The sequence below is a fragment of the Petaurus breviceps genome, unplaced genomic scaffold, assembly GCF_028583685.1.
Source record: "Petaurus breviceps papuanus isolate PSGF00001 unplaced genomic scaffold, PetGlider_PUasm1.0 176, whole genome shotgun sequence".
Lineage (NCBI taxonomy): Eukaryota > Metazoa > Chordata > Mammalia > Diprotodontia > Petauridae > Petaurus > Petaurus breviceps.
This window is the reverse complement of record NW_027185771.1, coordinates 4,643,666-4,659,698: the sequence shown is the minus strand read 5'-3', so window position 1 is coordinate 4,659,698 and position 16,033 is coordinate 4,643,666. Positions and strand designations below refer to the sequence as shown.

General features: G+C 44.3%; 1 protein-coding gene and 2 non-coding genes across 3 annotated transcripts; all 3 read left to right on the top strand.

Annotated features, from left to right (window-relative positions):
• Positions 1–8,602: 8,602 nt before the first annotated feature.
• On the top strand, positions 8,603–14,451 carry RPL13 (ribosomal protein L13). Its single transcript, XM_069085534.1, has 6 exons — positions 8,603–8,759; positions 10,957–11,074; positions 11,672–11,813; positions 12,042–12,215; positions 13,501–13,557; positions 14,255–14,451. Exons 2-6 carry the CDS (start codon positions 10,971–10,973, stop codon positions 14,411–14,413), a joined length of 636 nt encoding a protein of 211 aa, XP_068941635.1. The 5' UTR covers positions 8,603–8,759; positions 10,957–10,970; the 3' UTR covers positions 14,414–14,451.
• Positions 11,424–11,511, top strand: LOC138159653 (small nucleolar RNA MBII-202). The gene has a single exon (XR_011167937.1). It is a non-coding gene; the product is annotated as a small nucleolar RNA MBII-202 (small nucleolar RNA).
• LOC138159654 (small nucleolar RNA MBII-202) lies at positions 11,887–11,974 on the top strand. The gene has a single exon (XR_011167938.1). It is a non-coding gene; the product is annotated as a small nucleolar RNA MBII-202 (small nucleolar RNA).
• Positions 14,452–16,033: the final 1,582 nt, after the last annotated feature.

The window sequence follows — 16,033 nt, the reverse complement described above, 5'->3', positions numbered from 1 at the left end:
TTTGTCAGCTGTTTTGAAGATCCTACCTAATCTTTGCAAAATACTCCATAGGACAAGAAACTTGTTGCCAATTGCTTCAATATATTATCTCCCTAAATATTTAAAAAAAATTTTTTTAAAGCAATTGGGGTTAAGTAACTTGCTCAAGGTTACACGGCCAGTTATTTCTGGGTGTGGTGGTAAGTATCTGAGCCCAGATTCGATCTTAGGTTATCCCTGCTCTGGGGCTGGTGCTCGCACTCACTGAGCCACCTGGCGGCCCCTAAGCAATTGGGGTTAAGTAGCTTGCTCAAGGTTATACAGCCAAGGTGTTTCTGGGTGGGTGATAAGTGTCTGAGCCTGGATTTGATCCCAAGTCATCCCAACTCTGGGGCCGGTGCTCTTACTCACTGTGCTACCTGGCCGCCCCTCTCCCTTACTATTGAATAGAAAAGTGAAGAGTATCTGCCATGAAATGCAGTTCAATGACATTTATTAGTTGTTTACTAAGCAAGGTGATGGAGAAATATTTAAAGGCCAAATGAAAAATTCCCTCCTCTAAAAGAATTAAATTATTTTGGTTATAACATGTACACAAATATACCTTTCATGGAGAGAGTGGCAAAGATTTAAGAATGGAAGGAGGGGAGGCAGGGTAGTGGGCAATTCCTTGTACCATCTCCTAAAAATTTGGAGTGGAGTATTCTAAACACATGTATGGACCGGATATCATACTTCTCTGGTACTAATCCAAGCCAACAAATATTTTTCTTTTTTAAAATGAGCAAAATGAATTTTTTCTTGCTCCCAATTCACTTCTCTCCCTCCAACACACTGAAAAAAAAATAGAAGGGAAATAATCTTTTTTTATACTAACAGACATAATCAAGCAAAGCAGATTTTTCCATTGGCCGTGTCCAGAACAGTATGTCTCACTCTACAGCCTGAATCCATTCCTTTATTCTCAGGAGATAGGTTGTATGTGTCATCATTGATCCTTTGGAACCATTCATTGCTTTGATCATTACTTTAATTCTTAAAAAGTTTGTTTTTTACAGTGTTGTTTTTTTATAAATTGTTCTTATTCTGTTCATTTCACTTTTCATCAGTTTACGCAAGTCTTACAAGGTTTCACCAAAACAGTCCCTTTCATCAATTTAATCAAAAACATTTATTAAGCCCCCGCTACCAGTGTGTGTCAGACTCCATGATAAGGCCTGAGGATACAAAAAAAAAAGGCAAAAGACAGCCCCTGCCCTGAAGGAGCTCACAATCTAGTGGGGAAGACAACATGCAAACCAATGTATGCAGGGTAATCAATATACAGGGTACATGAAGAACAGAGGAGAGGCAGAAGGAGTTAGGAAAGGCTTCCTGTAGAAGGCGGGATTTTAGTTGGGACTTGGGATCTGGAGCGGAGGAGGGAGAGCATTCCAGAAAACAGGGACAGCCAAAGAAAATGCTCAGTGAGATGGAGTGTCTTGATTATGGAAGAGTATGTTTTGGAGGAATAAAGTGTAAGAAGATTGGTAAGGAAGGAGGAGCCCTGGTTATGAAGGACTTTGATCCTGGAGGTGATAGGGGGTCACTGGAGTTTATTGGGGTGGGGATGGGGGTCACGTGTTCAGACCTGTGCTTTAGGAAAACCACTTTAGTGGCTGAATGGGGATGGATTGGAGTGAGGAGAAACGAGGCAGGCAGACCCTCAGCCCCCACAGTCCAGGCTTAAGGTGATGAGGTCCAGCAAAATATATTTGTCAGAGGAGAGAAGGGTATTTCAAAGGTGAAATCAACTGTTTGTTTTGGGGGGGGTGGGGAGTAGTGAGGAGTCCAGTATGACTCCTAAGTTGTCTGAAGGACTGGAAGGGTGGTGTTACCCTCTACAGTAATAGGAAAGATGTATAGGGGGAGGGTTTACTGAAGATAATGAGTTCTGTTTTGGACATACTGAGTTTAAGATGTCTACTGGACATCCAGTGTGAGATGTCTGGAAGATAGAGATGCATGATTGGAGGTCAGCAGAGAGTTTGTCAGTCATCAGTTTACAAATGTAATCAAGTCCATGGAAGCTAGTGAAGTTAATGAAGCAGGATATAAAGGAAGTAGAGAAAAGGCCCCTGGACAAAAGAACTCTGAGGGACACCCATAGTTAGAGGGGAGGAACTGGCAGAGGAGATCGTGAAGTAGTGGTCAGATGGGTGAGAGGAGAACCTAGAGAGCAGACCGTATCAAGGAAGAGAGTGGTTAGTAATGTCAGGCTGCAGAACGGTTAAGGTAAATGGAGACTAAGAAAAGACTCGTATTTGGCAACTAGCAATGTGGATTAGAGAGTAGTTTTGGTAAAAATGATATGGTTGGAAGCCAGATTATAAGGGGCTAAGAAGAGAGAGGAGAGGAAGTGGAGGCTCTTAGTAGCCCCCAAATGCAGAAGAGACACAGGATGTTAGGGATAGAAGGATCAAGGGAAAGTTTTCAGGATGGGGCAGACAAGGGCATATTTGTAGGCAATAGGAAATGAGCCAGTAGAGGGAGTGAAGATAAGTGATAGAGTGGGAAAGAAAAAGGAGACACTCTGTTGGAGGAGAGAGGTAGAACTTGAATAATTAGTAGAGTTAGTGTTGATAAGGAGTTTTATCACATGAGATGGGTGAAGAAGAGAATGGCGGAAGGGACATGAGTGATAGAAGAGGGAACTCACGGAGAATGGCCTCCATTTCTCCTAGTACAATAATAGAACATTCATAATCTCTGATTTGCTCAGCCATTTCCAACTGAAGGACATCCCCTTTCTAGTTTTCTGATATTACAGAAGGGGCCCAACAAGCATTTTTCAAGTTCATACAAGAAATTGCTCTAAGTGCTGATGATAGACAAAAAATAGCCCCTGCCGTCAAGAAGCTTACATTCTCCTAGAAGCAATGAAACATGAAAATAAGTATGATCAATTTTTTTCACCCTTTTTTTTTTGGAGAGCAGTTGGGGTTAAGTGACTTGCCCAAGGTCACACGGCTATTTTTTGTGTTGTGTCTGAGATCAGATCTGAACCCAGGTCCTCCTGACGCCAGGGCCGGTGCTCTATTCACTTCACCACCTAGCCACCCCAAGTATGATCATTTTTGAAACAGCAAGCTAGGGGACCCAGAAAAACTTGTTGGAGGTTGACCATGAATTCCTTCGGATGAACAAGAGGAATTCTAAGAAGCAGAAATTAGGACAAGTAGTCCAGGAATGACCTACACCCGAGGGACTGCCTGTGCAAAGAGTGTAGAGGCAAGAGGCGCTTGCCAAGTTTAGAGAACATCGAGTCATTCGATTTGGCCAGTGTCCAGTGGGTGAATGTGAAATGAGCCTGGAAAAGTCTCCTGGAGCGAGCTGGTGGATGACTTGGCATGCCAAGCAGAGGCCTTTGAAAGAACCTCTGAAGGTTCTCAAGAGTAATGACCTGCCCAAGTCCAATGGACAAGGGCAGCCCTGTGGAGAATGGATACAAGAGAGGCCATTGGGATAGTCCAGGATGAGGACTCATTATTGAACCCCAATAGAATTTGATGATTTTCAGTAGAAACAACTCCATACCTGCATGCCAAAGTTTGAAGGTTTCAATGGCTCCTGTCTTCTTCTATGATGAAATACCAACTCCTTAGTCTAACTTTCATTTTTGTATAGTCACCTTTACAAATTCCACATCCTAACCAACCTGGACTACCGAGTTGAGGCCTTGGCCCTGCATTGTCAGGAGACCATCTCCCCTATCCAGTCCTCCTCCTCCCTCAATCCTTCCCCTGCCTTCGTCTCTACCAGTTTAAATGCCACCAAGAGGAAATCTTTATTGTCTCTCCAGCTAAAGGTGCTCTCTCCCTCCTCAAGTCTAGACACTATCTCTTCTTTGCCATTATAACCACTGTGTTGTATACTTTTAATACCAACTCCATCACCAAAGTAGAGATTATAATTGACCTAAAGGAAGGCACCATTTCTTTTCTTAACCTATGTATCCCAGTGTCTTGAGCAAAGTAGGTCCATTAAAAATGTTTGTTGAATAGAATATAATTGATTAGCCTGCCTTTGAAAAGACCAAAGGCTGGGGTTACTTAAAACTAAAACTAAAATATACTGGGTATAACAGCAATAAGCAATCGCCAGCAAGTTACAGTATGGTAAAATGCCCAAAGAGCTGGCAACTCTAATAAAGGATTTTGGACCTGGAATGTGGGATCAGGTAGTCATCTTGTGTCAATATGCACGGCATTGGTAAAGTTGTGTTATCATAAAGCTCTGCCTTTGCTCATTTTTCTAATGAAGTACCCTTTTTACTGAATTTTCTTTTTTATGATAAATTTTAGAAAAGTTGATCAGAAAGTATAATCCAGTTAAGCAAAATAACAAATCAGCAAGTCAACAAACATTCACTATGTTTTAAGTAGGTGCTTGGGACATAAAGAAAGGCAAAAGACAGGTTTTGCTCTCCAGAAGACGTAAAAACCAATACATAGAAAAGTCTTTGTGAATTGTCCTTCCTTGACCTTCCTTTCATTGACCTGACATGGTTACTCTTGCTTAGAAGACTAAAGGGATGTGTATAACTTCTTGAAGAGTCTATAAACAAACTGATCACCCTCTATCATTAGAAGATTCACTGTGACTTCAGCCCTATAAAAATACATTCAGAAGACATCCATCTTAACAGGGCGTGGGGTACAAATGAAGTGGCAGGGTATCAGTCGGACTGCTGAGTGGCATGACATTTTCAAAACTTAATGTTATTTTTGACTCATAAGCAACATGAATGATCACTTAAAGATTGTTCTTCAGAAGTGGTATCAAGGTGACTACATGTACAACTGGCTCATTAGGAATCAAAATGTTGGGGTGGGCTTATTCAGGACCACAATGGCAGCTATCATGAATGTGACACATCTTAACTCTTTAAAAAATTATGTCACACTTTTCCCTTTAAAGAAGATTGTAGGGGCAGATAGGTGGTGAAGTGAACAGAGCACCGACCCTGGAGTCAGGAGGACCTGAGTTCAAATGTGACCTCAGACACTTAACATACACCCCCCCCCAAAAAAAAACCCCAACAACTAGCCATGTGAACTTGGGCAAGTCACTTAACCCCAATTGCCCTACTTTCCCCTCTCAAAAAAAAAGAAGATTGTAAGTATCAGGAAAGTGCCAAATGTTCCAGAGTTAGTGTGAACATTGGAAACAAGGAACCAAGAGGGTAAAGGATTACAGGCAGGTGTTTGGAAGTGGGTCCTAAAGAAAGGAGTTCCTAAGTTTTTTCTAGTAATAATTCACCAAATTATTTGCAGCAAACCTAAGCTTATAGCCAAAAATATGCAGTGGGCAGTAACTTTTTGTATCATTTCTGTGACATTATTGGCATAGGGAATGTCTTCTGAGTAAATATACTTGGCCAAGGCAGAAAGGGATTGAGAGGCCGTATGGGTCAGAGATGGTCTTCCTGACTGATGGCAGTTTGATATCCATTCACTATACCATAGCTCTCTCCCAAATTTACAAGGGAACATCACAAAGATACATAATTTTATGCTCCCAGGTTCTTTTCTTTTAGGCTTTAAATTGGTAAAGGGCCAAGTGCTTGGTGCATGCACAAGCCAGTGCAGATATGAGAATGAAATAAAACTGTCTCTGCCCTCAAATCAAAACACCTTAATTCAACCTGTATCGAGCCTTTGCTTTGTGTTGTGTACCAGAATGATAGCTCATCTTTATGTAAGACTATTAAGGTTGGCAAAGTGTTTTCCTTCTGTTATCTCTCAGTCCCATTCTGCATTGGCAGAATATATTTACTCAGAAGACATTCCCATATGTTATCTCTACTGATCTTCATAGCATCCCTGTGAGATGGGAAAACTGGGGCCGAGTACTATGAATTCAGGATGGCTTGCCCAGGGATGCACAGCTATTCTGGGTCTGAGGCAAGCTTCACTCTACAGCCAACACTCAGTCTCCTACGCCACCTGGCTGCCTCTGTAGTCAAGGCAAATCTGTTAGTTTTGCCCAGAACTATGGTAAGTACTGGGGATATAAATAGAGGCTGAGGCTTGAAGGAAGCCAAGAGGCAGAGATGTGGGGGGAGAGCATTCCAGGTATGGAGGACCAGCAGAGAATGCTTGGAATCAGGTGATGGAGTGAGACCATTGTCGCTGAGTGGCAGAGTACATGGAGGCGGTCAGGTGTGAGAAGAAACGAATACAACATTAAATTTTGAAGGTAAAGAGAAGTTAAATGCCCCCAAATTCCAGTGGCAGCAGTAAGGCTAGTAAATGAAAGCTATTGCAGAGGTGCAATTGGCAAGAGGTGGCAGCTGATTTTAGATGGGTTTCAAATACTATTGTAATATCTAGGTGGGAATATGAATCTGTCAGTCTGAAATAGGACACTGGCACTCTGGAGTAGAATATAGATATTGGGATCATCAGCATAGGAGTGGCTAATTGAAACCATGAGAGAAGATATCTCTCCATCTCATTGACTAAGGTTACTTATAAATATGTAGAAAGAAAAGAGGGGGAAAGACAGTCTTGGAAGCTGTCCCCATTTAAGGAAAAGAAAGGAGAACGAGGCAACATTTTCAGCAGTGGTCAAAGAGCTAAGAAGAAGAATCGTGGAAGTACAGTGTTTTGGAAGCCAAACAAGGAGAGCATGTTAAGAAAGGAGGTAGGGGATGGGGGAGGATTTGAGCAGTGTCAGATGCAGAAAGGTCAAAGGAAATTACTTAAAAAGTCATTGAATTTTATAATAAGGGAATCACTAGGGGCCTAAAATAGTTTTACTATAGGATCATAGATCTGCTTAGGGCACCACCCTCCTCTCAGTCTAAACCTTGACTCTTCACTTTCATCTCTTATGTACTCGTTGCCAATCTTCCTTTGACACTGCCACCCCCTGGTACAGGATTCATCTTCTTACACCTGCACTATTGCAACAGCCTACTACTTGGTTTCCCTGCCACCAATCTCTGCCCATTCCCGTCCATTCTCGACTGGATCTTCCTAAAGCATAGCTCTGACCATGTCATACAGACATACCCCATTCAGTCAAATCCAGGTGATCCCTACTACCTCCAGGATCAAATAATAAACTTCTCCTTTCGGCTTTTAAAGACCTTTATAACCTGCCTCCTCCCTCCCTTCTAGTCTTCTTACACCTTGATCCTTCTCCAAGTACCTCTTGATCCAGTGACGTCAGCCTCCTTTTTGGGCCTCATGCAAGATACTTTGTCTGCTTCCAGGCATTTTCTCTGATTGTCCCCCAGGTATGAAATGCTTTCCTTTCTCATCTTTGACTCTTGGCTTCTCTGGATTCCTTCAAAGACCGCTGACTACTAACATCCCACCTTGTCCAAGAAGCCTTTGTGAGTACCCTTTAATGCTAGCACCATCCCTCTGTGGTTATCTTCACTTTATTCTGTATATGTCTTTAAAAAATTAATTTTAGTTTTCATCATTCACTTTAATAAGATTTTTAGTTCCAATTTTTTTTTCTTCCTCTTTCCCTTCCCAAGATGGCAAGCAATCTGATATAGGCTATCTTTATATGTCTTGTCTGTTCGTAATTATTTTCATGTCTCCCCCGTTAGACTGTGAGCTCCTTGAGAGCAGGGACTGTTTTTTGCTTTACCCATGGATTAGCACAGGGTCATCCATTAATAAGTGGACTTAGACCGGACCGTAGCTCATTTAATCCTTCCCCTTTCAGACCACCAGCAAGTTAGTGCTGTAGAGGAAATGGTGAGGTGAATGGGTGCCACCATCGAGGTGGCAATGCCAGGGGAGAGAAGGGCATATTGGAGAGATGTTAGGAGAAAATGACGCACCTTGGCCACAGATTGGACGTGGGGGGTGAGAGAGTGAGAGAGAGAAGAGAATGAGCCTGGGTGACTGGCACCATATGGTGGTACCCTCTGCTACTAGAGGAAACGGTGACGAGGAAGAGGGCACGTTTTGGGGGGAAAGAATGAGTTCAGCTCTGGACTTGTTGTGGCCCGTTCAGTTTGAGCTTTTAATGGGCGGTCAGCAGAGTGCTTGGCTTTGTACTCTGAGACTTAAGAATCCTCCTCCCAGGGATAATTGGGCGCATGGGAGCTGATGAGGCCACCAGTGGGGGCCCAGTGAAGTGTAGGTTAACACACGTGAGTTGCGGGCGGGATCTGAACCCAGGGGGTCCACCTCGTGCAGACCTGTCTGTCGTCACCACCCCTGCCCCCCGAAGTCCACCCTTAGGGGGTCCCCAAGCCAGCAGAGCTTTTTTTCCATTGCATCCATAGCTGACAGGTGAGAAGAGAGTGGGGTGAGAACCTTCAAGAACACTGTTAAAATTAAATTCATTGCCTACTGCCACAAATGAAACCAAGTCTCCTCTGCCTTAGCACAGAGTTCTTTTCACTAGTTATAGTTTTTTGGGGACTCATCCGAATGAAGGAGAATTTGTGGTTTTCCTCATCTGCAAGGTACAAGCAACAGGAAGTAACGCTAACCAAATTATTTGGGTGATTTTAAGTTTTATTGCTGCGGTAGTGGAGAAAAATGAAACCATGGCCCTTTAAGATTGGCGCCATCTTTGTGAAGGGAAACATAAGTTTATCCAGTAGGCTGCAGAACCCCTTTGCCCTTGCTGCGCGTTTCCGCCTCTAGTTGTAGCTCCGATTGGTTGGAAAGCGCCGGGGGCTCTAATAGGCTGAAATCATCGCTATCCCAGCGTGCTTCGGGACGCCGCTTTCCTTTCGGATCGGCTGAGGTGCCGGTGAGGAGGTAAGGGGGATTCGTGGCGGGAGCCATCCGCTGCCATCCGTCCTCGGGGTGGGTCATCCGACCTCCTTGTCGACCTGGACGGCAGCAGTGGACCTGGACCTGGGGAGCGAGGCCTTCAGGCGAGGTCCAGAGCCTTGCTATGGGTCTCTTGCTTCCCCTTGGGGCGCACGGCTTCGGGCCTTCCGAGGCCTCGGCCTGGCCTAGCCCGCCCCCGCCGGCGGGAGCGTGGCGTCCCCGCGGGAGATCCAGGTAGCCATCGGGGAGGGGACCAGGCCGGCCGCGGGTCATCTAGCACGTTGTCTGGGGCGAGGGTGGCGAGAATTGCCGGGTCAGGTGAGCCCGAACCCGAGCCCCGACACCTCCTGGAGCGGGCTACAGCCTCCCGGCTCGGAAGGCCCCGGAGCTCGGCAGAGGTTTCTGGGCGCCGGAGAAGGGGAAGACTGAGACGGGCCCGGGATCGGACGAGGCGTGCTGCGTGGGTGCCCCATGGCCCGAGCTTGGGAGGGGCTCGAAAAGGCGGGGCCCTGGCGACGGGGAGCCGCGGGCTGGTCAGCCTGGCTGCAGAGCTTCCGGAGGGGCCGGGCTGCTCTGGGTTCCAGCCTCAGGAGGGGATGCCCGGAACCCCTGGGGATGATCGGTTCAGGCCGCTGCTGGTTATAACAGGTGGGGCCGGGTGGAGGCCTTTACAGGCCGGAGGAAAGCCGCAGGGAGCCCTGTAAAGTTCGTGGAGAACCAAGAAGGGCCGCGTTAAACCCTGCTTTGGAAACGTTTGATTTTTGCAGTTGTGGAGGGGTAGAGAAAAGACCCTCGAAGGGGGGCAGGATGCGATGTGCCTTTTGTACGCCGCAAACCCTTAATGGCTTTTATTCCTAAAGGTAACCGGGGTATGAGGAAGAAATGTTGATCAAATCCTGTCTCACGGATATTTATTAGCTCTGTGAGCCTGAGGAAGTCACTTAAGGTCCCAGCTTTTATTTCCTCATCTGTAACAATTGGGATAGCCCAATTCAGGAACCGCGGCAGAGTTCCTAAAATGGGGGAGTGAGATTAGGAGGGGAAAAGGTGTGTGGAGTAGCCAAACAGTTGGTGCAGGGGAGGCCAAGGGGAAGGGGAGGCAAAGAAGACTTTTACGTTTGGGTGAAACAGAATCTGGGTGGGTTTTCTTGCAACTACTCTCCTAGTTTTCCTGCTTGTGGCTTCCCCAGCTTCTGGTTTCCGGTATCTTCCTGAAGGTAATCCCAAATCTTTTCTTGCTCCCCAGTCCATCACCAACTTCCTGCTGGACATTCCAAAGGCATCTCTAATACTAGAGTCTCTCTTCTTCCTGGCTTTCATATTATATCCGGGATCTTATACTTCTAATCACTCACTTTTGCAACTTCATAATTCTATCCCTCATTCGCCCTTCATATCTAAGCAATTTCAGTCTTGTGATTTCCAGGAGACATAATTCTTGGAATCATTCCCTTTCTCTACTAATATGCCAAACACCTTATTTCAGGTTTTAATCCCTTCTCATTACATTCCTAAAAATGGGGATAATAGCTTCTACCTTACAGGCTTGATGTGAGGATCCAGAGGAAAATATGTAAAACACTTTGTAAACATGGGAGTGCATATAAATGTAAGCTGTAACTTTTCTGCTTTTGTTTTTGGTTTTTTTTTTTTTTATCTTTTTGGAGGGGAGAAGGCAGGGCAGTTGGGGTTGTGACTTGCCCAAGGTCAAACAGCTAAGTGTCTTGAATCCAGATTTGAACTCAGGTCTTCCTGACTCCAGGGCTGGTGGCACTTTGCCACCTAGCTGCCCCTTCTGCTTTTCTTAAAGGATAAAAATGTTCCTATCTCTTTCATGGAGCTTCTTTCTCCACCCCCAGTATTACCCCAGGTTGTTCAGGTCTTTGTTCCTAGTACTGCTTTTTGCTTGTACCTTGTAGGTACAGCAGTCTTCCCTCCCAATTTAAGGTTTTGAGATCAGAGACTGTCATCCGAGATTTTAACACAGCAGCTTGTACAAAGGTGCTTAGGAAGTGTTTACTGAATTGATTATTAAAGCAGGTTATAACAATAGGGTACATCATGAAATTGGGTAAGTGCAGCATAAAGTAGATAAACTGAAGGCAAATGAGACTGCTGACTAGGTGGTACTGTGTATGTCTTTTTTCTACTTACATAATGTGATATTATTGCTTGTCTTCAGGGCTCTAAGCAGCCATGGCGCCCAGCCGAAATGGCATGATTCTGAAGCCCCATTTCCACAAAGACTGGCAAAGACGAGTTGCCACATGGTTTAACCAGCCAGCCAGGAAGATCAGAAGGTAAGTAATATGAGAGGTTTTAGTTGGTCCATTGTTTTCTATTTGAAGTCACCTCCTAGGCCTTGGTTTCTTCATCTGAAATAAGTATTTTAGACCAGGTCTTAGTGCTCTAATTCTGGTTCAGAAGGGCAGGACTTAAAGCACCCACTTTGCCCTCCCCCTACCTTTTACCCCTGTGGTTGGTAAAAGTGGAGAGCATGCCTCTTCGTCTTATAGTCATAATTAATTTTTATGATGGTATTTTTATTTTAGTTGAATTGGGGTTTATTTATATTTTGCATGGGGTAAACATATATATGAGACTGGACTAGAGGTTTGATGTCATAGAAGAAAAGGTCTCACAGTCAAATGATGACATTTTCTCCGGAATCTCTGTACTGCCTCTGATGAAAGTACATTTGAACCCTTTACCTTCTGATGACTGTTGTGATCTCTTTTATTAGGACATAGAAGTTCCAGGCTTTTGATAGCATTTAATGTTTGGTGTCTACCAGTCCAAAATAAAATGTCTAGAAGACATCTTTATGATTGTTATCATATCCCTGGGCTAATCCTCAAGCAGAGGTAGGAAAATAATTCCTGAATCTCATTAAATAGGCGAAAGGCTCGTCAAGCAAAAGCCCGCCGAATTGCTCCTCGCCCTGCATCTGGTCCTATCCGGCCCATCGTGAGGTGCCCTACTGTCCGATACCACACCAAAGTCCGTGCTGGTAGAGGATTCAGCTTGGAAGAACTTCGGGTAAGTTAGATGGAAACCTTATGTTTTAACTAGATAACTTAGTACTTGTTTTTGCATTGGTTGCACAGTCAAATGATGACATAGTCTCCGGAATCTCTGTACTGCCTCTGATGAATGTACATTTGAACCCTTTTCCATCTGATGACTGTTTTAGCCTGGTCTCTTTCTGGAGGATGTGGAAGTCACAGGCTATGAGCAGCACTGAATATTTGTCTTTGTGGGGTATAGGTGGCTGGTATCCATAAAAAAGTGGCACGGACCATTGGTATCTCTGTGGACCCTCGTCGCCGAAATAAGTCTACAGAGTCTCTCCAGGCAAATGTGCAGCGACTGAAAGAATATCGTTCCAAACTGATCCTCTTCCCAAGGAAACCATCTGCACCCAAGAAGGGAGATAGCTCTGTAAGTATAGGACACATAATAGATGGCATGGGGGCTTTTTGTGGAGAGGACTGTCAACTCATCTTAATTACTTAAATTTTGTTAGTAGGCATTTATTAAGGACCTGCTGTGTGCTAGGCATCATACTAACAGGGTTACAAAAAAGGCAAAAAATAATCCCTGCTTTCAAGGAGCTCATAGACAACATGAAAACTATACAAACAAGCTACATGCATAATAGATTGGAAATAATCAGCAGAGGCAAGGCACTGTCATTAACTAGGCTTGACCAGTAAAGGTTTCTTATGGAAGGTGACTGAACCTCTTAGGGAGGGAAAGAGGTAGAGAAGGGCTGGGGGAAGAATTCCTGGCATGGGAGAGAGTAAGTGAAAATGCCTGAGAGGGCAGGGAATTTCCTGACTTGTGAGGAACCAGGAGGCCAGTGTCAGTCTTAAACTTCATGAGGTGGGAGGTGGCGTAACAAGGAGCCAGTGGAGTTGATTGATCAGAGGTGAGGGAGCTAACATGGCCGGGTTTTCTAAAGATCAAAAGTTTGGTAACTGGAATGTGGAGATGAGGGTCTTTGCCAAGATGGTGGCAGATCATGGTAGAATCAGTAAGACTTGCCAAGAGATTGGATATGGAGGGATGAGAGTGAGGAGTCAGGATGACATCTGAGTTACCAGCCTAAGTAATTTGGAGGGGTGGTTGTGCTGTCTACAAAAATGGAAATTTGATCTTCTGAAATTGTTCATTCTGATGAACAGAGAAACCCCTCCCTTGTCAAGTTCAGGGAGGTTTCCATGCTAATTTTACTGGGCACTAATAACAAAGCCATCCTTCAAAAGCATATGTAGAATACATTCATCACATAAATGTTAACACAAAAATTAATTGAATGTGAAAAGTACAGAGCGTTCTACAAAAACTTTCTAAGATGTTTGAGGGGACCTGTCTTGATATTTATGAACATTTGAATTTAGGAGTATATTCTTCCCCTGCCTCAGGTATAAGGGACAAATACTAAAATACCAACTGAATGAATGTTAGTTTACTATTTGAGGTTCTGGAGGTCTACAACAGTTTGTAAAATTGTGTCTTTTTTTTGAATGATACCTAGAATTCTGTTTAATGGTAATGTATTTTAATCTTTATCCTTGATCACCATGCATTATCATTTGAAAAAGACAAGTTCCTTCCAGATCTAACCAAAGACAGTAGTGACAGAAACTCTTTGGTCTGTGAATATTTGAGATAGTGTCACTGATTGTAAGCAAAACACTGAAAATTTCTTCTCTTGTTACAGGCTGAAGAACTCAAGTTGGCAACCCAGCTTACAGGACCAGTTATGCCCATCAGAAATGTAAGTGAACTCATTCACGAGCAGAGGTGGGTCAGTATCCACGTGACTCACTGGGATTTCTTCGGAGGCGATGGAAGAGGAAAGAATAGACTCCTACCTCTGGGGGTGGGATAAGGGAGTGTGGGTATCTTACCTTTCTGGGAGAAAGGTCTTTGGAAATTTAGCCTTGAATGCTTAGGAAGGGGAAGTCTCGGAATCATTTTCCTTAGGTACAATTTAATTACTATTCCCAACCCTGGACTTGGCCCTACATCATGTTGCTGCTCTGATGCAACTTTTTAATCTAGAAAGCTGGAGGGAAGTAGAATTGGTAAACACAGAAGCTACAACTGAAAATTTTCTTTTGTTGGAAAGATTTATTCATATCAGGGTATAGTTGTGTCTGTAGGACAAAAGAAATGTTTTATTTTGTTTTTTTTTGGGGGGGGGGATTACCAGCCTCAAATAGAAGCATTTTTAGTTACCTTCTGTATGTTCCTTGGGGCTTCCCCCAGACTTGTGCTGGATTCTCTTGTTATTTGATTAACTCCTCATTGGTCTCTGGACAGAGTTGACTATTTTGTTAAAATTGTTAATAACAAATCCAAGAGTGCTTAGTAAGGTCTGCTGCTGGGGACAGGCAGACTGTCGGGTTGGAGGGGAACCTAGATGGAAATAATAGCCTGTGAGATAAGAGGAGGTCTTTCTGCCCCTTCAGGTCTACAAGAAAGAGAAGGCTCGTGTCATCACTGAAGACGAGAAGAATTTCAAGGCATTTGCTAGTCTTCGAATGGCCCGGGCCAATGCCCGTCTCTTCGGAATCCGGGCAAAACGAGCCAAGGAGGCTGCAGAGCAAGATGTGGAGAAGAAAAAGTAAACGGCCTCTGAGAACTTTGAATAAAATAATACAAACTATCTGTCTGACCTTGTCTTGGATCAGCTGAGCCATCTGTCTGGGGCCAGGAGTCCTAGCACGTCCCAGTGCTGGGAGCAGGTTGCTGTCCTTGTTCCTGAATAGGTGTCAGAGGCCATTGCTAGCTACTGTGGTCCATAAAAAGACTGCTGACATAGGCTTCAGGTTTTGGAGATGAATACCCAGGCCATGGTCCAACTCTTCCTCTTGACAGTCTCAGAAATTTCTATCGGTTCATTCTCTAGCTGTTTCGTTTCCATTGAATGCCCTAACTGCCTTGATGGAGATGACCCATAGCAAATGCTGTCTTTTATTTTACTTTATTCATTCACTCACTCATTTATAGTTTATTCAGTGATTGGGTGTGACATTATTTTTACTTAAAACAGCCAATCACCTACCAATGAGGCTGCTCTCACCTAAGCCTAAGTAAAGGGAAGAGGATCTGGAGTTCTCTCCAGATCCTTTCTCTCCAGACCTCTGCTAAAATACTTTTAGTAGATGGCCTCTGTCACAGGACCCCTTGGAACCTTCCTGTTTCTACTCCACTGCTATGTCAGTATCCTCGAGAACCTTACAGAGTTAACTTATTTATGGTAGAGGTCATGGCTCATTGCTGGACAATCAAGGAGGTTCAGGATTCGCATAAACGGAATGCTTGGCACTCCAAGAAAGACCCAAGGCAATTATTTATTCAGAATATATGTATATATAGGCAAGTGAGAAAGAAGCTAGAGATAAGAGTAAGAGGCTTAAAGATAGTAGAAGAGCAGTTAATAATGGATGTGTATGTTTACGAGCATCACCGATGTGGGGAAGGACCTACACCTGACCATACAAGCTGGGGAATCCTGGTGCAGCCGGTAGGGTCCCAGGCAAGGTGTCTCCATAGGTGAGGTTCCAATTTGGGGTCTGAATCTTAAAGCTTAAGAAGTGCTGAGAACAAAGATGTTGCCAGGTGTTTTTAGCAGGCATCATCTCGTGTGAGGCGTGGGAAGGAGGCCAATCCCTCCAAGGTGCCCACCCCCTCAAGAACGATGTTTCCTTGGAATGCCTGGTTCCAGGAGTTGGGCAGTTATATCTCTTCTCAAGGACCTGGCCAGGGTCCCAGGAGAGGAGCAACCCTCAAGTTCTCAGGATGCCTGTTCCTAAACAGCTCAGGGTAATAGATCATATTGAGTTGGGGCCTTGGTTTGTATAATCTTACTCCGAACAGAGGGGCTTACCTTGCTCCTTTACCCCCCCCCCCATTAATTACCTACCTGCAATCCACTCTGATGGAGCCCCAACCAGACCCATGGTTCTCTGAGGCCGTTGCCAGCAGCCCTCCGGAGCACAATGACACAGTAACTATAGCTGCTACTTGGCTCTTGCGAGGTGGGCAGGTTTTCTCTAAATGTTCTCAAGCATCTTTAATGTTCAGTTGACTTATTGATCTTTTTATCATATGTTGAGGCTGACATGCATTTAACTAATTTCCCTGAATCCCCACATTGTGCAGTATTGAGTTATTGGTGTGTTAAGAGATGTTGCAGCCATTACACAGTTGATGGGAACTCCAGTTCTTCCGAAAACTAGTACTCT